The sequence below is a fragment of the Giraffa tippelskirchi genome, chromosome 5 (genome assembly GCF_054371585.1).
Source record: "Giraffa tippelskirchi isolate mGirTip1 chromosome 5, T2T-mGirTip1v1.2.pri, whole genome shotgun sequence".
NCBI classification, from domain to species: domain Eukaryota; kingdom Metazoa; phylum Chordata; class Mammalia; order Artiodactyla; family Giraffidae; genus Giraffa; species Giraffa tippelskirchi.
Genome location: NC_137279.1, coordinates 20,245,911 through 20,265,276, shown reverse-complemented (window position 1 = coordinate 20,265,276; position 19,366 = coordinate 20,245,911). Strand labels below are relative to the sequence as shown.

At 45.7% G+C, this 19,366-nt stretch overlaps 1 protein-coding gene across 20 annotated transcripts; it reads left to right on the top strand.

Annotated features, from left to right (window-relative positions):
• The first annotated feature begins 207 nt into the window (after window positions 1-207).
• Window positions 208-18,796, top strand: TEX35 (testis expressed 35). 20 transcript variants are annotated; one of them, XM_081486006.1, is made up of 11 exons: window positions 208-324; window positions 1,099-1,149; window positions 1,742-1,810; window positions 2,764-2,820; window positions 3,506-3,565; window positions 8,465-8,529; window positions 8,759-8,948; window positions 9,283-9,326; window positions 15,733-15,782; window positions 17,300-17,324; window positions 18,630-18,796. In XM_081486006.1, exons 1-10 carry the CDS (start codon window positions 286-288, stop codon window positions 17,302-17,304), a joined length of 630 nt encoding a protein of 209 aa, XP_081342132.1. In that variant the 5' UTR covers window positions 208-285; the 3' UTR covers window positions 17,305-17,324; window positions 18,630-18,796. The 20 variants fall into 20 exon arrangements, 9 of the variants coding, with proteins under 9 accessions (XP_081342132.1, XP_081342129.1, XP_081342130.1 ...); XM_081486003.1 differs by having other exon boundaries at window positions 1,099-1,257; XR_014052433.1 differs by lacking the exon at window positions 17,300-17,324 and having other exon boundaries at window positions 9,199-9,326.
• The last annotated feature ends 570 nt before the right edge of the window (window positions 18,797-19,366 follow it).

The following is a 19,366-nucleotide window of genomic DNA, read 5'->3' as shown; positions in this document are numbered from 1 at the left end:
CTCTGCAGGAAGGCCCCCTTCCCCCTTGCCGGAGGGAGACTTTGTGGCTTTGGAACCCGGCCTGAGGTCCTCTTCTCAGTGGCCAAGACACCCCAGGCTTGCAGCTGCAGTGACACTCTGGGCTGGCGTGTAGGTCCTGGGCATTGTGACCTCAGCTGTTCCACCCACAGAGAGGTGGTCATCCTGGCTGACCTCGGCCTGTAAGCTGCCTAGGACAGTGGCCTGGTCACGGGGGCCCGTTGAGGGGAGGTTGGGAAATCGAAGAACACTCTGGCCTCCTCCATCATGTCGGCCAAGAGGGCGGAACTGAAGAAGACAAGCCTGGTAAAGGAGAAACGTTGCTGGCCAACGTGGGGTGTCTTTGAGCTCCCACTGGATAGAGGTGGGGGTGGGGGTATAGAGAGTCCCCAGCCAACCCTCAGCTTTTCCTTCTCCCTCTGAGCACGAGGTAGCCTCTCAGCCTGGAAGGAGGGTGGGGAATGGACCCCAGGCCTGGAGGTGGCAAGGACCACCCCTAGGACGAGGAGCACTGAAATGGCCCACCCCAACTCCAGCCACGCTGGGGGCTACGACCCCAGCCAGGCCTGCCTCTGACCTGCATGTTTAAGGCATAGAAGAAGCTCATTAGATAAAGGTAATTATCACCCACAATTTAAAGGTTAGAAATAAAGGCTCCGAGAGACTAAGTAACTTGCCTACGTTGACACAACCAGTGAGGAGGTGGCTGAGACTAGGATTCCAGTCTGTCTGTCTACCTCCAAAGTCAGTGCTCCTGAAAAACTACTTAGCCAGCTTCCTTCAGTTATCTCAAATTGCTCTTGCCAGCCCTCCCATCCCTGCCCCCCAGCAAGAAGAGGGCAGCCTGCTGAACAGGCAGGTTTTACTCATGAGAGAACTAGAACATGACAAAATGTGAGTTGTCTTGGCTCAGGAGCTGGGGGCATGTGGGCCTGATCTTAAGTGCAGTTGGGCAGGCAGGGTGGGGTGGATAGGGGGTCCTCCCCAATTTTTCCCAGTCTTTCCCAAGCCTCCCCAAGCTTCCCTAGTCCTCCCCTGCCTGATGCCTGGCAGCCTGAATCCCACCTTCCCTCTCCGCAGAGCAAGAACTACAAGGCAGTTTGCCTAGAATTGAAGCCGGAGCCAATCAAAGTAAGAAGCTTTTTTGATGCCATCCCAGCAGCCAGGCCTGAGACCCATGGGGAGGTGACTTGGAGTCAGGGGTCATTCGCCGTTCCTGGTGGCCAAGACTTGTCCCAGGTGCTGGCAGATACACTGAGAGAGAGAGAGAGAGAGCACTCTGCTCTCATAGAACAAAGCAGATGCATAAATAAATGAGGAAAAATTTGGTAGCATTACCTACGATACAGGGGATTGAAATAGGAAGACGAAACGGAAAGGCCTTCCTCAGAGCTGAGAGGACAAGCCTCTGGCCACTGGAGGGCCGAGGATGAGCACCAGGGCTGGAGGAAGCCAAGCGTCCAGAGGCCCTGTAGCGGGAATGAGCATGACTGTCGGGGGGATGGAAAGCTGAGGCCCAGTGGGCCAGGAAGGGAGTGGAATGAGATGGGCTCAGACAAAGGAGAAGGGCTGAGGGAACTCTGGGGCTGGTGGGGCCAGGCCACCAGCTCTCACGTCTGCCCTGGCCCGAAGGGAGGAGCTGAACCTGGGGGGGGATCTCTCTTGCCTCATCTGCCCATGCTGGCAATTTCCAATATTCTATGTTTCTGTTTTCAACCAACAGAGATATGACTACAAAGGAGCTAAACAAGAAGGGCCATTTACCAAACCAGGAGGGACAAAGGAGCTAAAGGTAGGTGTGGGGACCCTGGAGGCAGCAGGTTGGACCAACACAGTGAACAGGCGGGGCAGACAGAACAACCGCTGCGGCAGGTAAACTACTGGTATCTACAGTTCTGCACCGGCCCCTGTGACTTCACTCCTTCTGCTTCTACTTTAAAATTATTTCTGGCTTACAGAAAATTTTCCAAAAAAATGGTACAGTGAGTTGTAGTTTGCTCTTCCCCCAGATTTCCAAATGTTGGCATTTTATCATGTTATTTTCTCTTTTTATCATATTCATATATGTGTGTATATATATATATATATATATATACACACACACACACATATATCCTGAACCATTTGCAAGCATGTTGTTCTCCCAAATTTCAGTATACATTTCCTCAAAACAAGATCACTCTCTTACACAGCCACAGTACAATCATCCAAACATCAAACTCAGGAGATTCATGTTGATACAGTTCTCATCTACAGCCCTTAATCTAATTCCCCCAGTTATCCTGCCAATGTCTTTCATAACAAAAGAGGAGATAACTTTTTTGGTCTGGGATCCAACTCAGAATCACACCTGGCTCCCAGTTTCCATGTCTTTTTTCATCTGGAACAGTTCTTCGACCTTGTATTCTGGGACACCGTCAGTTTTGAGGATTGCAAATCATTTATTTTGTAGAATGACCTCAGTCCAGGTTGTCTGATGTTTCCTTGCCATTAGACTTAGACCGTGAGATTTTGGTGTTCACACCACAGCAGGGAGTGTGTGACCTTTTCAAAGTGCATCAACATCTAGGGGTACAGTGCATCCCACTGTACTATTTTCTTAACAGCATCCTTCCTTTCCTCCCTGCTGGCAATGATCTTCTGCTCCTCCTTTGGCCATGCCCTAGGATCTTTCCTTTCCTTCTTTTGACTGTCTCCCTTCCATCCAAGACATTTCTCTATGCCTTCTCTATTTTATTTCCTCAGAATGAACTCAGGGAAGTGAGGGAAGAGCTCAAGGAAAAAATGGAAGAGATAAAACAGGTAACAGGATGAGACTTTACCTCTCATAGAGAAAAAGAGTAGTTTCCAGGAAAATGCAACACCTAATTTTGAATAGTAAAGGAACTTGGGAATTGCCTGATAGAGCAATCCAACTAACTGAGCCCAAATTCCCTTGAGTGCTTGTGTCAGGCAGCTTAGGTTATTTGTTTCTTACATGTCTGAGGCTTAAATCCAATTTTTGAATAAGGGCTGTCTAAGGTGTCTCATTGATTAGGATGGAGAGATACAACCTTAGTGACAGAGCGAGAGGGGATGATTTGGAATTTGGAGGCAGTCAGGGACCAATTTCTTCCTATTCTCCTCCCCGGAACAAGGTGCAGAGCAAGAACTCTTGTTTTTCTGATGAAATCACCTATAGCATATTTGTGAACAAAGAAAATACTCAAGCAAGGATGTGTGATTGAAGCTGTGATTTGAGTTCCATGTGGCAGCCTTACAATGGCCAGATCCAAGTTGTGCCCAGCCTGCTGGTGGTGGTGACTTGGTGGTACATGCATTTACCCTTCACAGACTCTTGGGAAGAAGTGGCTTAATAAGCCATTATTAGAACATTACTTAAACTTTATCAGCTCATTCCAGGGGAGCAGCTACAGCCCTTACCTTATAACTCCCGAAAGACAACTCCACATTCAGTAATGTGCTGTGTGCCTTTCTTCCTCACTAGATAAAGGATGTAATGGACAAGGATTTTGATAAACTCCAGGAATTTGTGGAGATTATGAAGGTAAGTATTTACTGAATGCCCTCCATGGGCCAGTACCATTCCAGGAATCATGGAAGGAGAAGCCAGAGCCTGCTCTGAAAGTGCTTACAATCTAGCAAGAGACTCAAACTCTTTTGCATAAATAACAAGTACCAGAATCCACCTGCTAATCCAGGAGCCAAGGAGATGTGGGTTTGATCCCTTGGTCAGGAAGATCTCCTGGAGGAGGAAATGGCAACCCACTCCAGTATCCTTGCCAGGATAATCTCATGGACAGAGGAGCCTGGTGGGCTACAGTCTATGGGATCTCAGTCAGATGCGACTGAGCACACAGGAGCCATGCAAGTACAAAGTTAAATGATGACCGGTTGTCACTTAACTAGGAGTTTAAAGACGTGAGAAGTGGATGTGGACTGGGGTAACCAGAAAGTCATTTTAGAGAAAGCAAGTCTTTTTCTTTTTTCAATATTTATTTATTTGACTGTGTCGGGTCTTTTCTGTGGCACACAGTATCTTTTTAGTTGCTGCATGTGAACTCTTGGTTGGGGCATGTGGGATATAGTTCTCTGACCATGGATTGAACCTGGGCCCCCTGCATTGGGAGCGCAGTGTCTTAGCCACTGGTTCACCAGGGAAGTGCCCTAGGGAAAGTGAGTGGTAAGGTGAGTCTAAAAGTTTGAAAGTTAAATGCAAATCTATCCAAGAGTCCAGTAAGGTTATTTTTGAATTCAGCAATTACTAAAAAAGATTATCCAGTTTCTAGAATAGCAGTTTTCAAACTTTGAGTTTCAGAATTGGTGGGAGCACTAATATAAGAAATAGAGCTGAAGTCCTTGCACCCTGGGATTTTATTCATGTTCCCCAGGAAGAAACTTGAGAACAACCAATGTAAAAGCATAAACAGGCAAATGCATTTACCTATAAATTTTTCAATAGTTGTAAGGAGGCATTACTCTCACCAGATATTAAAGTTCATAATGAAGTCACAATAATCAAATGAAGGTGGTACAGCCCAAGGATAAGCAGACAAATGAAATAAAGTGGCATCGATAACCCTATGACAGCCTCTCTGACAGAGATCACTTCTGTGGATTTCTCAAGTCCATGTACCCAGGCCCTGGACCAGATGAACTGAATGAAAACCTCCAAGCTAGGGCACCATTGCTCAAAATGCTGTTACATGATTAAGATGGTTGCTTCTGATGAGAACCAGGTCCTTAGCACTTTAACAGTGGTTAACATTGGCCACACACTGTAATCACCTGTACTGTGGTTTTGAGCTGCCTCTCTTGATAGCTGGCTGCACCCCATAGCAGTTGAATCAGAGGTCCGGGCATTGGTAATTTTTAAAGATCCTCAGTTGATTCAATTATATGCTCACAATTGGGCACCACTGCTCTATAAAATTTTAAATCCAATAAAGATGATTTTTAAAATTATCAGTGAGACGGACAAGATTATTAATATTAAGAATATTTATATGATGAAATATTATTCAACTATAAAAAATAATGAAGTAATGTCGTTTGCAGCAACATGGATGGACCTAGAAATTGTCATAGTGAAGTAAGTCAGAGAGAGAAAAACAAATATCATATTACTTATATGTGAAATCTTAAAAAATGTTACAAATGAACTTTCTTACAAAACAAAAATGCAGCCACAGATGAAGAAATCAACTTATGATTACTGGGGGGAGGGGCAAGGGAGGAGGGATAAATTGGGAGACTGGGGTTGACATATACATATTACACTATATAAAATAGATTAGGTTATTTGTTTCTTACATGTCTGAGGCTTAAATCCAATTTTTGAATAAGGGCTGTCTAAGGTGTCTCATTGATTAGGATGGAGAGATACAACCTTAGTGACAGAGTGAGAGGGGATGATTTAAGAAACTACTGTATAGCACAGGGAGCTCTTCTCAATGTAATGACCTACATGGGAAAAGAATTTTAAAAAGTGTGGGTATATGTTTTTGATTTACTTTGCTGTATTGCAGAAACTTTACTACAACATTGTAAATCAACTATACTCCAATAAAAATTAAACAAAAAGAAGAAGATTGCCTGATTATATAAGGGAAAAACTTAACTCAGTTAACACTATAAACTAAAATAGTCTATAAAGTGAATTAAAAAAAAAAGAAATTGCATGTATTTAACTGGATGGTCTAAATATAATTACAGTGAAAGAAATCATAGAAGAAATACCGATATGTTTAACAATATAAAAAAGTTAAAAATCATAACAGAAAAGCACCATACACAGAAAGTAAACAACAGTTTGAGGGAAATAATTTTCCACAAATATGATTGATCTAGACAAAATGTTTTTATCTGTAACATATAAAACTCACACAAATCATTAACAGCCAAATAGGAAAATGGGCAAAGGGTGTATGTGAACAATCCACAGAAAAGAATATTAATAAAAAGCAATAAATACAAAGTTTTACCTAACGAATAATCAAGTAAACGTAAATGAAAACAATACTTAGGTAATTGCCACATTCAAATAAACCAAGTTTTAATTTATGACAATTACAAATCAAGATAGGAATGCTCTTTACAGCTGATCGGAGTACAGGTTTGTACAAAACTGAAAAGGAATTTAGACAATAGGTATCAAAAATATCAAAACTCCATGACTTATCAACTCCTTGACTTCTCAGAATTTAACCTATGAGAATAATCAGAAATGCCTGCACAGGTACCTATAAAAAGATGTTCATCACAGGATATTTATAACAGCAAAAAATAGTCAATAACCACAACTTCCAATAGTAGAGGAATGGTCAAATAAAATATGATATAGCTATTAACATATAATGAAAATTAACTATAGGAGACAGTGTTTAGAAAGAATGCTTATAATGAGAAGTAAAAAAGCAAGATGCAAGTAATAATGTACAGGCTGATCGCAACTAGGTGAAAAAAAAATAGTTAAGTAATTATATAGAAAAAAGACTGGAAAGAAATATACCAAAAGGGCTAATTGCTGTTATCCCTAGGTGATGAGATTAATTTTTCCTTTTATATTCCTCTGTATTGTCCAATTTTTCTGCAAAGGGCTGTGCTATTTCTGTATTAAAATGCAAACACAGTGAGTGTTTTGTTAGTAGGTAGGACTGGGTATCACAAGGCACAAAGGAGGCTATTTTGGGCACGGGAGCAGCTTGCACACAGCATGGAAGCAGGAGGAATGCGAAGCTTATCACGGTCAGTGGGGAGATCAGTCATATAAGTGGGATCATTGGGGGAAACTGTGAGAAATAAAACGGAGTGGGCACAAAGGCGATGGATAATGAAGGCTTTTGAAAGACGGGCAGACAGGTTGGGACTTGGTTGTGTAAGCGGTAAGAGGCCTCTGGAGATTCTTAATCAAAGAACACGCTAGGAACAGCACTTCAGAAAGCTGAGTTGGCAGCTGCTTGCAAGGTGGCTGGGGCGGGGTGGGGGCGGGGGCACCGGGGAGCAGGTGGGGGTCGTCTGGAGCAAGAATATCAAACAGGAAGCCACATCCCCGCTCAAGGGGAAGAAGGCTGGACCCAGTGTAGGAACAGAAGGAAAAGGGTACATCCGAACGATGCAGCAAAGGGAAAATAGCATGCTTGGTGACTGATTCAGTAGAAAGATATCAGAGAGGCAAGCGTCCATGATGACACCGGTTTTAATCCGGACAGCTAGAAGAAAGAGATGACAGTGACAAGGACAGTAGGGAAACAGCAAATTTGGGAGAGAAAATGATTGAGGTCAGTTTGAAGCATGAGTTTGAAGTGATGGTGAGACTTCTAAGAAAGTGGGATGTATTGACTCTGATGTTTTGGACCCAGGGGAACTTTTTAAAGATATTTATTTATTTGACTGTGCTATGTCTTATTGTGGCACACGGGATCTTTAGTTGTAGCATGTGGGATCTAACTCCCCGACCAGGGATGGAACCTGGGCCACCTGCATCAGGAGCTCAGAGTCTAAGCCACTGGACCACCAAGGAAGTCTCTGGACCCAGGGGGAATTTTGACTTCAAGGATATTTTGACTTTACTTATGAATACCAGTATCTTATTCGAAATTTATACGAACCTTTAAAAATGCTTTTCAAAAAGATCTTTTTGGGAAATCATTTCCATCCTGACAGTAATTCCTTGATTAATTTTCTACCCCAGATCAGTATACTCTTCCCAAATCTTTCAATTTTTTATTACTAAAATGGTTTTCCTTGAAGCAAATTATTTTTTATTTATATTTTGTGATATTCAATCCAACCCTGTTTTTATCCTCAACAGATACTATCAGTAACAACGTCGGCCATCTTAGAGTTTCTTTGCGACCACTATTTCTCTCCAATTTTTCCAGGTCAAATTTTATAGCCCTAAACTTTACCAAGAAGACTTTATTATTATTTCAGTTCTTAACAATACATGTGAGGAACCATTTGCACTATTATCTGTTTTGTGTTGACCATTTCTGCCAGGAATTGGGTAAGAGATGGAACAAACACAGATATACAGGATCTATGTGCATGGCAGGGGTCAAAACATTGGAGTCAGAAGTGTCTTTAGGGGTCATAAGATTTGTTTTCTTGGTTCCATGATTTTATAGGCATTGAACCAAGGCAGATAGGGTTTCATTCAAGTGTAAGATCAGGTAAAACAGATCCTGGCCTCTGACTCACCTGGAGACTTTGAACAAGCCCTTAAGGACTCTGCCTGTGCTTTAGCTTCATCATGGAATGGGAAAGGAGACAAGGAGGGGTGGGTGGCACATGTCATGGACATTCTGTGAGCCACCTCACCCAGGGCCAGTGAGGATTCTTGAGGAAGTAATATGCAGAGGTGGCCTCGCAGAGTGAAGCAGGAGAAAGGGATTTCAAAAGCCCTTCATGATGATGATTCTAGCTTTGAATTCTCTCTTGGAAGGAGATGCAAAAGGATATGGATGAGAAGATGGATGTTTTAATAAATATACAGAAGAACAGCAAGCTGTAAGTGCAACCTGCCCCCATCTCTTCTCACCCCTGAAGAGTCTCTTTCCTTTTCTTTGCTAAATGTCCTTGAAGTTCAGAGGACTCCCAGAGCCTTCAAAGAGCTGTCTTAGTTTCTCTTGCCCCAGTGGCTTGGAGTCAAGACCCTCCATGGCCACTCATGCTACTGGTTAGTTCCTTTCACGTTGAAAATTATTCTCCCCAATTCTGCCCCTTCCTGACTCCCCAGTCCCTTTAGGAGAGGACTGAAGATGCAGCAAGAACTCAGGCTGATAGGAAAGACAGACACAGACCCACAGCTCCAGCTCAGGAAAATGGAGGGAGCTGGTAGAGCACCGCTCTCTCTTCACAGAAAGATGGTGGCACTGCAACAACCAAAAGACCCAATGGATTCCCTTCACCAGTGCGACTCCTGCTTTGTAAGTGAAGCCCTCCCCACCCTGCCCCATGTCACACCCCCGGTCTCCTGTTCCCCTCTACCTTCCCTGGGCTCGCTCTCTCCCCTGGTTCCACTCCTCTCCCGGCCCGGGGATGCCTCCCTAGTCTTGAATCCACTCTGGGGTCTTGCCCTATAGGACTGGGGAGATTCTGAAACCATGACCAAGTAGGACTCAACCCTGGATGCACCCGCTCCCAAGTGCAACTATATTGTTCTATCGTCTCCTATAGCAAGATCCGACGAGGTGCCCAGCAGCCTGGCCATCTCGGACCAGGGAAAAATGATCTTTCTTGTGCCGTTTCTGTCCTCCACAGGAGAAATGTTTGTTGTGTACCCCACAGAACAACTACGATCAGGGGTAGGTAGATCCCTGCAAGCCCCTTGTCTCAATCGGGTGGCCAGTCATCCAAAAGGCGGTGCTCCAGGGCGCATTCCCATCGACCCCAGCCTGTGCAGGCTCCGCCCCCACCGCATCCACGTGGCCTTAGAGGGCGTGGCACTTCGAGGAAGGAGGACTTGATTAGCCCAGACTGGGGGCTGCCCAGAGGCCTCTGTGGAGGGCAGGGTGCTTTGCTAGCTGCCCAGCTGACCTCACTTCAGGGTCCTGACTTTCTCCCCATATAACAGGAAACTTCCATACCACGCCTGGGCATCTATTTCACCCTTGGCGTCTGGACCTGCTTTCTGATTTATCTGTACTTCAACTCCTGTGTGACCGAGGACATAGTTCCAACTTAATGCTGCCTCAGGACCCATCAGCGGCTTGGGTTCAGCCTCTCCCCACTCCTTGAAAGGCTTGCTGCCTTCTCACATACCACCCTGCCCCCGGCTCCCTCCACCCGGAGAGTAAAATCTTCGTTTAAAGCCAAAGCAGGAGTCAAAGTGTTGAGTATCAGTCTCAAACTTGAGTGCGGAAGGACTATCACTTTTTTAGATCAAAATCAGTGTGTTTCAGACTCCAGCCTCTCTTCTTGCTTCCTGATGGTTCAGTGCAAAATCTTTAGGATCATCCTTAGTGTTTCCACCGCCTCCCTCCACTTCACCTGGTTCTACAGATGTCCCAGGTCAAAGGGAAGGCCCTGAAGATATCAGATGCCATTCTCTATGATCCCAGAAGTGTGTGTGTGTGTGTGTGTGTGTATGTGTTGGGCAATGGGAGGAACTCCTGAGCCCGGGGTCTAGCCTGCACTACCTCCCTCTGAGGTCTCATCACCAAGCAGGACTTGAGGCTCCACTGCTCATGGGAACTTGCTCCCCGTTGGGGCTCTGAGGATCCACCCTTATTCTCTGGCACGTTTCCTCATCCCCACCCCACCTGAAGGAGACCTTGCCCTTCAGAGGCCTTTAAAGGTGGGGACGAGCCATTGACCTCCCACTGCCCCATGCTGTGTCCTGCCTAAAATCCCTCCACCAAGATAAGGGGAAGCCTGGCTGCTGCCCTGAAATGAGAACAAAGAAAGATACAGAGTAAATAGGATTTCAATAAACTATCCTGCCATGAGTGAAATACTTTGGATTCAGTTCAATGAAGGATGAATTAATGGGATTCCACGTTTTATTTCACAGCAGCTTTCTCTTGTTTCTTCTCTCTGCTAAGTTGGCTGCTTCAACTTTTGTGGTTTAGTTGCTAAGTCGCATCTGAGTCCCGCGACCCCGTGGACTGTAGCCTGTCAGGCTCCTCTGTCCACGGGATTCTCCAGGCAAGAACACTGGAGTGGGCTGCCATCTGATCTAGAAAATGAATGATCAAGTTCCTAATGGCTGCATAGTCATGCAGTGCCTTGGGTGCTTCAGATATACATTGAAAAAAATAAACAAAAACCCCCCAAAAACATACACTTTGCCCTCAAGGAGCTTATAGTTTTAAAGGAGAGATGGTAAACAGGGGTATTAAAAATATGGACTATATGTAAATAAGTCCAATAATAGTACAACTGTGATGAAACAGAAATAGATTACGAAACGGAGAAAGGTGGGTATCACCCTCTGTTCGTTTCCTATTGCTGCTAGAACAGATGACACATTTAATGGCTTAAGACAACATAAAATTGGTCCAAAATCAGTCCCACTGGGCTACAGTCAAGGCATTGGCAGACCTACATTTCTCTGCAACTCAGGAGAATCTGGTTCCTTGCCTTTTTCAGATTCTAGAGGCTGCCTGTCTTCCCTGGCTCATGGCTCCCTTCCATCTTCAAAGCCAGCAGTGGCCAGTCAAGTCTCTCTCACTCTGCATCACTCCGATTCTTTTATTTAAAAATTAATCTATTTTTAATGGAAAGATAATTGCTTTATAGTATTATGTTGGTTTCGGCCAAATATCAGCATGAATCAGCCATGGGTATACCTGTGTCCATTCCTTCTTGAACCTCCCTTCTACCTCCCTCCCCATCCTATCCCTCTAGGTTGTTACAGAGCCCTGGTTTGAGTCCCCTGAGTCATGCAGCAAATTCCCAATGGCTATGTATATTACATATGGCAGTGTATATGTCTTCATGCTACTTTCTCCTTACATCCCACTCTCTCCATACATCCCACCCTCACCTTCTCCCCCTCCCTGTGTCCATAAGTCTGTCCTCTGTGTCTGCATCTCCACTGATGCCCTGCAAATAAGTTCATCAGTATCATTTTTCTAGATTCCATATATATGCGTTAATATACAATATTTGGTTTTCTTTTTCTGACTTACTTTACTCTGTATAATAGGCTCTAGGTTCATCCACCTCATTAGAACTGACTCAAATGCATTCCTTTTCGTGGCTGAGTAATACTCCATTGTATATATGTACCACAGCTTCCTTATCCATTCATCAGTTGATGGACATCTAAGCTGCTTTTGTGTCCTAGCTACTGTAAATAGTGCTCTGCATCACTCTGATTCTTCTTCTGCCTCCTTCTTCCACTTGGAAGGACCCCTGTGATTACATTGAGCCCTCCTAGATAATCCAGCTACTCTCCTTAGTTTAAGGTCACCTGATGATCAACCTTACTTCCCCTTTGCTGTATAACATAACATATTCACAAGTTCTGGAGATAAGAACATCTTTGGGGACTGATTTCTGCCACCAAACAGAACCCCCCCAGACCCTATCCCTTGACTCCCCAACCTCCAAACACTTGGGAACATTGTATGGCTCAGTTCTGTGCTCAGTTCTGGTTTGGTATAGACCCACAGATTCGATACTCTTTCAAAAGGAAATAGTTCCCCTCCCCTTAAGTGAGGACTAGACATAGTGACTTGCTTCTAATGAATCGAATATGACAGAAGTGATGGTGTGTTACTTCTGAGACAAAGTCATAAAAAACGTGTTTCTTCCATCTTGCTCTCTCTTGCACACTCATTCTGGGTGAAGCTCACTGCCGTGGGGTGAGGATACCCAAGCGGGCCTATGGTGAGTGCCGCATGGCAAGGAGCCAAGGCCTCCTGCCAGCACTGGTGTGAGTAGCCCTCTTCCAGCCCCTGCTGAGCCTTGAGAGGACTGCAGCCCTGGCCATCGCTTGACTGCCACACCTCATGAGGAGACAATGAGCCAGAACCCAGATGAGCTTCTCCTAACTACCTGACCTACAGACACTGTGAAATAATAAATGCTTGTTGCTTTAAGTTGCTAGGTTTTGAGGCAATTTGTTATACAGCAAGAGATAAACCATGTGCTAGTTTGAAGAACGGAAACAAGGTCATCAGGGAAACGGGCCAGGATCAGCTGAAGCGCTGAGTCTTCTTTGTGCAAATGACCGGGCCGTGCTAACCAAGCCCCGAGGACTGGTGGCAGTGGTCTCCGCAGTCCCTGCCCCTTGTCCCTTTCCAAGCTCCCCTGTGCCCCAGTTTCACATCATCCAACTCAGAGGCAGCAGAAGGACAATACTGTGTGTTGGGGGACAGGTCTGCCTGGCTGTCAAACAGCTGTCGTGTCTGCCCTTGGGAACAGACCTTCAGGGAGCCACAGCCTGTCATTCCTGCTGACGCTTCCCATGGGCCAGCTTTGCTGGTGAGCTTGTGCTTTTCCTGTTGGTTTCAAGGTCACCTCATCTGGAAGGGAATTAAGCTTAACCTGTCTCTTCTCTGAAAAGATGCGACTCCTCTCCTGAGAACAGAGCCTCTTGTGGGGAGGGTGCGTCTCCCCGACCTGGGCCACCACTTCTGCTTTGTGCTACAGGACCCAATTGATCAGAACAAGGTGGACAGCCAACTCAACTTTGCCCAATTGATTTCTGTCCCTGGGAATTTGAAATTGGAATTTGGGGAGACTCAGTTGGCCCCCCAGAACTGGCCTTGTAATTAGGAGCTGGGGGTGCATCTGCCACTATTGGCCAAAGAAGCAGAGAAAGGTAATCTACAGAAAAAAATAAACCATTTTGCAGAGAGAGAAGACTGAAAACAGAGGAACTGAGAGAAGTGGAGACTCGTGCAGTTCCGGAGAGGGGGCAGCAAGTACCACTGCCTGGCCTCAGTCCTACTGGCCTGGTGCTGGCCCCTCACTTGGCTTCATGAGGGTCTCTGGACTCTTGGACCACAGCGCCCATTTCTGTTTAAGCAAAGCGGTTTTTGGTTACCACCCAATAAGCCTCAGCTAAGGCTCCATGGTTAGAAGGAATCTCAGAGAGTGGTCAGATCTTTTCAGTTTACAATGAGGCTTCTGAGGCCAAGAGAGGTGCAGTGAAGTGCCCTCAGCCACACAGCCCATGCGTAGCAAAGCCAAGACCAGAACGCAGGTTTTCTGACTTCTGGGCTAGTGGGCTAGTACTCTGTGACTCTCTGGGGCTGGTTGTGTTTCCAAGGGCAATGAGATGAGATCAAAGGAGGAACAGACCTCAGGGTCAGCTGGCTCTGGACAGAAATCAATGGTGTGGCTGCAGGTAAGTCACATCACCTCTCAGACTCAGCGTTTTCATCTGGAATGTGACTGTAACCACATCTAGTTCAAAGGGGTGTAATGAGAGCTAGGGCTTCCCTGGTAGTTCAGCTGGTAAAGAATCTGCCTGCAATGCGGGAGACCTGGGTTTGATCCTTTGATCCCTGGGTTGGGAAGATCCCCCGGAGAAGGGAAAGGCTACCCACTCCGGTATTCTGGCCTGGAGAATTCCATGAACTGTATAGTCCACGGGGTCACAAAGAGTCAGAAACAACTGAGAGACTTTCACTTCACTTTCAGTGAGAGCTAAATGAGAGCATATGTGGAGGAATTCAACTCGCAGAAAAACCCAAACTACTCTGACAACAATGATGACGAAGTCCGAATTGCCTTTCCCAGATTAAACAGTTTCAGTTCTCCATTGCAGTTTCCCAATTCCTGGACTGACTCCAGTCAGACTGAAGTCTGCAATTAAATGAGATTTGATCTACTTCAATATTAAAAAAATAAGTGTTTTGAGAAGAAGTGTATATTAGAAAATGAATCAATAAGAAATTATTAGATGGTATGGGGATTGAGACTGTGTTCTAGAGGACCGAGTGGTCCCTTGTGAAGCAGTATCCTTCCTTTGTAATCTCGGTGTCTGATTTCTAGCAGAGTGAGGGGCAAGTGGCTCACCCGAGCCCACCGACAGGTAACAGGTGCTGCAGCCTCAGGCCCTGACTCAAGGAGTCACCAGAGAAACAGGCAGGCAGGCAGGGCTGGGCCCAGGAGGAGGCCAGACTGTATCATCCATTCCCATTACTGCCCTGGGCCCTGGTATGACCCACACTCACAGCCTCCCTTCTCCCTGGTCACAGGTTGCCACCAGCCCCAGAAGGTGGATGAGGGTGGGCTCAGGCATCCACCACCATGGTCAGGAGCCCCATCTCTCCCAGGAGAAATAGGTCTGAGTATATACCTTTCCGTGGCAATGAACTTCCCACCCACCTTCCTAAGTGTCCCTGTCTGGCTTCCAGGACCCCCAGAGCCTCCCTGCATCCTCTTCAGTATTTGAAAGGTGACTTACCCTCTGATAAGTGTGACCAAGGTGACTCTGGTATTTCCCTCTATATTAGAAAAAAAAACAACCCACAACCAAATCCAATCCGGATCTTACTATAGAGACTGAACAGTGAGTCTGAAAGCCTGACCCTAACTCTAATCCTAGAGGACCCAGAAGATGAAGAATGTGCCTTCAGCAGGTGATGAAGCAAAATGGTGCAAGGTTGCCCACCTGACACTTTAATATCAATATCAGCTTTTAAATGTGACCAAGAAGCGTTCATTTTATTTTTATTGGGTGATGTGTCTGTGGGGACATGAGCAACTCCAGGATGAGTCTAATTCACACAAATATTTCTGAGAGCAACTTGGTGATATGTATCACATGCTTTAAAAGATAGGGAAAAAATTACAGATGGCTGCCAGGATTTAGCTACAAGGATACTCATCATGGAGTCATTTATGACATGTATGTATTTAAAAATCAGAAACAACATAAATGGACACCAATTGGTTAAATAAATTGTGGTACACCCATAAAATGAAATGCTCTGCTGACATTAAGAATCATATGTGGTCGAAATATATTTAATGTCAACAACAGTATTGGTGTATTAGATAGTATCAGAAAATCATCCCATTTTTTTGTAAAAAATTTATATGTGTGTGTATGTGCATGCACATAGAGCCTGCATGAACTGAAGAGACTTAGAAATATGCAAGAATGGAGTAATAGCAGTGGTTTTCTCTGAGCAGTAAGATTATGCCAATTTCTGATGTCATTCTTTGTGTTTATCTATAATCTCTAATGTTTCTGCAAGGAACATGCATTATTTGCATAATAAAACTAACAGCTTTTTTTTTTTTAAGGAAGAGAAAGATGGCCCAGGAAGGACCCTTAAGAATAGAGACAAAGTCAGGTGAGATCTCCCCACATCCTTTCTGATGAGAAGCACCTTGGATCTTTCTGTTTCCTGGGAGTGGCCAATGAAGTTGTACCCTATCCAAGCGTTCACCCAGAGGAAGGGGGCAAATGGACCCCACTCAAAGGATAATTTAAAAGGAAAAGAGGAGGGACTTCCCTGCTGCTCCAGTGTCTGAGACTCTGTACTCCCAATGCAGGGGGCTGGGGTTTGATCCCTGGCCAGGGAACTAGATCCTACATGCTGCAACTAGGAGTTCTCATGCCACAACCAAAGATCCCGCATTCCACAACTAAGACTCAGTGCAGCCAAAAAAAAAAAAAAGGAATAATAGGGAACAAGATGAATGTGGGTAGATGTTTACAGCCATGAATACGTACCCTCCCACCACCGCTCTCAGGGATCTCTGCACCCCACCCTCCCCTCTCGCCTGAGCAATCACAGTGCTCCTGGAGTGGAGGAGGATTTCCCACAGTCCATCCCCAACAAGCCAAACTTGTCCTTTCAGAATGTCAGTTAGATCGTGTTGCTCTCATGCTCAGAACTTCCAGCGTTTGCCCTTTTCTCTCAGAGAAAAATCCAAAGGTGATGCTGGCAATGCCCTCAAGGATGGATCCTGCTCCTCCACACTCATCCCTTACCTGTTTTCCTCCCCCACCACCCCTGGGCTCCTCTTTGTTCTTCACACACACTGTGTACACTCTTTTCTCAGGGCCTTTGCACTCACAAATGGTCCCTCCCATTTCTTCAGCTATCCATGTGGTCATCCCCTCAAAATTACATTCTCTCTTTTTTTTCACTTTAAAACAGTCTTTATTACTTTAAATTAAAAGTATTTGCATACACTGAATTTTGGATATGTACAGCTCTGAGTTTTAACATATATTGGGTGGGCCAGAAAATCCAAATGAACTTTTTTTTTAATTGGAGTATAATTGCTTTACAATGTTGGGTTATATACATATATTCCTTCCCTCTTGAGCCTCCCTCCACCCCCCGCCCAGGTCATCACTGAGCACCAAGCTGAGCTCCCTGTGTTATACAGCAGCTTCCCACTAGTGATCTATTTTACACATGGTAGTGTACATACGTCAGTGTTACCTTCTCAGTGACACTTTCCCAGTCTGCACAAACAACAGTATGCTCACGCTCAACATTCCTTATGCTCCTTACTGTCCTGTGTTTGCCTCTGCAGCTCACTTAGCACCAGCTCACATCCTATCCATTTCACTTGTCTGTGGTCTGTCTTCTGCTCGAATGTAAGTTCCTTGAGAGCAGAGATTGTGTTTCTGTCACTGCTCGATGTGGGGCCCATGGCAGTGCCAAGGGCACAGCAGGGGGTTGACAGACACTTGCCGAATGGACACATGCGTATAAAGATATTTGCCATGTGCTGGACACTACAGGCTCTGCACTAAGAGCTTCACCTGCATCGTTGCATTTTATTCTTACAACAACCTCATGAAGTCATTCTGTCTGTGTTTCTATGAGGTCATCTTCCCTGTTTTGTGCAGGATGAAGCAGACTCAGAGAGAGAAGGTAATGAAAATAATCTGTCCAAGGTCACTGCATAAGTGGCAGAGGTGAGGTCAGAATTCTGCCTGAGCATTCTGATGTCAGAATCTATTTCCTCTACACTCTTGCTTTCCCTGTGTGGTCCCTAGACCAGTAGCATCAGCATAATCTAGGAGCTTGTTTGGAATGCAGAGTCTCAGGCTATATAGCAGACCTACCGAATCAGGACCTGCATTTTAACAAGACTTCCCAGGTGACTCCTGTGCATTCTAGTGTGAGAACTGTGCTGTGCCATCTGCTGTATGGGAAATAGGGGGCTTCACTGAGCAAGGGGCTGCCACAGTCTGGGTTAGTTTGGCCTTGGGCCCTGCCCACTACCTTCCTACCCAGGAGCTCTTTAGTGTCTGCCTAGCTTCGGGAGGAGCCACGATTCATGATGAGTACAGAAAGCTCAGTGCCAGCCCCTGTCCAGGAGCCAGTCCTGCTGTGGGCAACTTTGCTTCTCCCTCTTGGAGAAAGTTCTCTCAGCTCACTCAGACAAAACCACATGCGTGCCTCTTAAAAGCAAGTGAGAGAGCCTGCTACAATCAGAGGTACAGCTCTGAGCCTGGAGCAGAAGGTGTTTCCCCCAGACATTTAGGCACTGGGGCCAGGGAGGTTGTTAAAACCAAAACCTGCTTTCAATTAAATTATTAATGTCTGGGAGCCCACCCTGACACTCATTTTTATCACCAAGGGCCACTTTCAGTCTTGACATTCATGAAGAATGAGCCTGTCATAAAACCAGAAATCCTCATTCCCAGTCTCGCCCAAGCCCATTAAAAACAAAAGTAAACATTATTAAATATAAACCCAGACATGCAAAAACCGCCTATGAAAGTACATCAGCAGAGGGCGCTGTGACCCCATCAGTCCCTGCCCACTGACCCCCTCCAGAAGCAAAAGCTGCAAAGATGCAAGAAAAGAAATCACACAAGATTAGGGGTCTGGATCCACCCTGGCTTCATCTTTGGAATCTTGTGGGAGCCCAGGGCCACAGACACCTCTGATCTGTGCCTGCAGGAAAGTCACTGGTCACCCAAATAGGGATGGATTCCAAAAGTCCACCTTCAGATCTGGCATTAGCAACTCAAAATGAAGTCACTTTCATTCATGTCTTTATTCCCTTAACCAGCACTTGCTGAGCACCTGTGATGAGCCAGGCACAGGGCTAGACCATGCATTTTCCCCATCAAGTGATGCCATAACAACAGTTAGATCCTGAGGCTAAAGCCTTTTAAGTCTTCCATATAGAGGAAATAGAGCTAATAAGGTTATTTTCTGTTCCAGGGTCAGAGGAAAGGAATAGGGGAAGGGCAGTGGTGAGGAGAGGAAAGTAAGCATGGGAAGAGAAGAAGAAGAGAGACAAGTAGGAGCAAGAGGACCCTGGGGAAGAGGAAGGGAAGTTGGCTTCCAGCCCCTGCCTGGTGCATATAAAATATAACCTTAAGAAGTTAGTCTCTGGCTTCCTCCCATTTTCCTTTCTAGACCCTGACTTGGGAATCTCTCCAGAGCCTTGGACTGCCCAGGGCTCCTGTAGCATGCCCCAGCCTGCCCTGGCCATCATGGTCACCGTGATCCAGGATTTTCTACCCTCCACTCCCTGTCCACAACCCCAGGCCTGCAGCTGCCCTTGGCAGCCGAGTCATCCATTTAACACACATGCTGACATGCGGCAGGTTGGTCCTCCCAGGGACATGGTGTGTCTTTTCAAGAAGACCCACCCAAATCTACCTCTAGGTGGTAGATTTCCAGACAGTGGGCTGAAAGGACATGACAACTTCAGGCTGTTTGTGTCAGGGGTGGTATTCTGGAAACAAAACCAGAACACCTGTTTGGGGAGGGCGGGATGGTCTCACACAATCTCTTAGAGGAGCTGGCAGGAGGGACTTCCGGTGGAGGTGCTGGTAGGGAAAAGTCATTGGCAAGTCAAGGATTTGCATGTCAGTGATAAAGCTCTCCGAGCAGATTTGAATTTTGTGACTGTGGCTGTGTGTGTGTGTGCGCGCACGCGCGCGCACTGGGAT

What these genes read in the sequence shown, in the direction of transcription:
- TEX35 (XM_081485999.1), top strand. Translation starts at nt 286, where the DNA reads ATGTCGGCCAAGAGGGCGGAACTGAAGAAGACAAGCCTG. An exon ending in AAATGGAAGAGATAAAACAG is followed by an intron (nt 2,821 to 3,505) that starts GTAACAGGATGA and finishes CTTCCTCACTAG; the next exon opens with ATAAAGGATGTAATGGACAA. An exon ending in CAGAACAACTACGATCAGGG is followed by an intron (nt 9,327 to 15,732) that starts GTAGGTAGATCC and finishes TTTTTTTTTAAG; the next exon opens with GAAGAGAAAGATGGCCCAGG.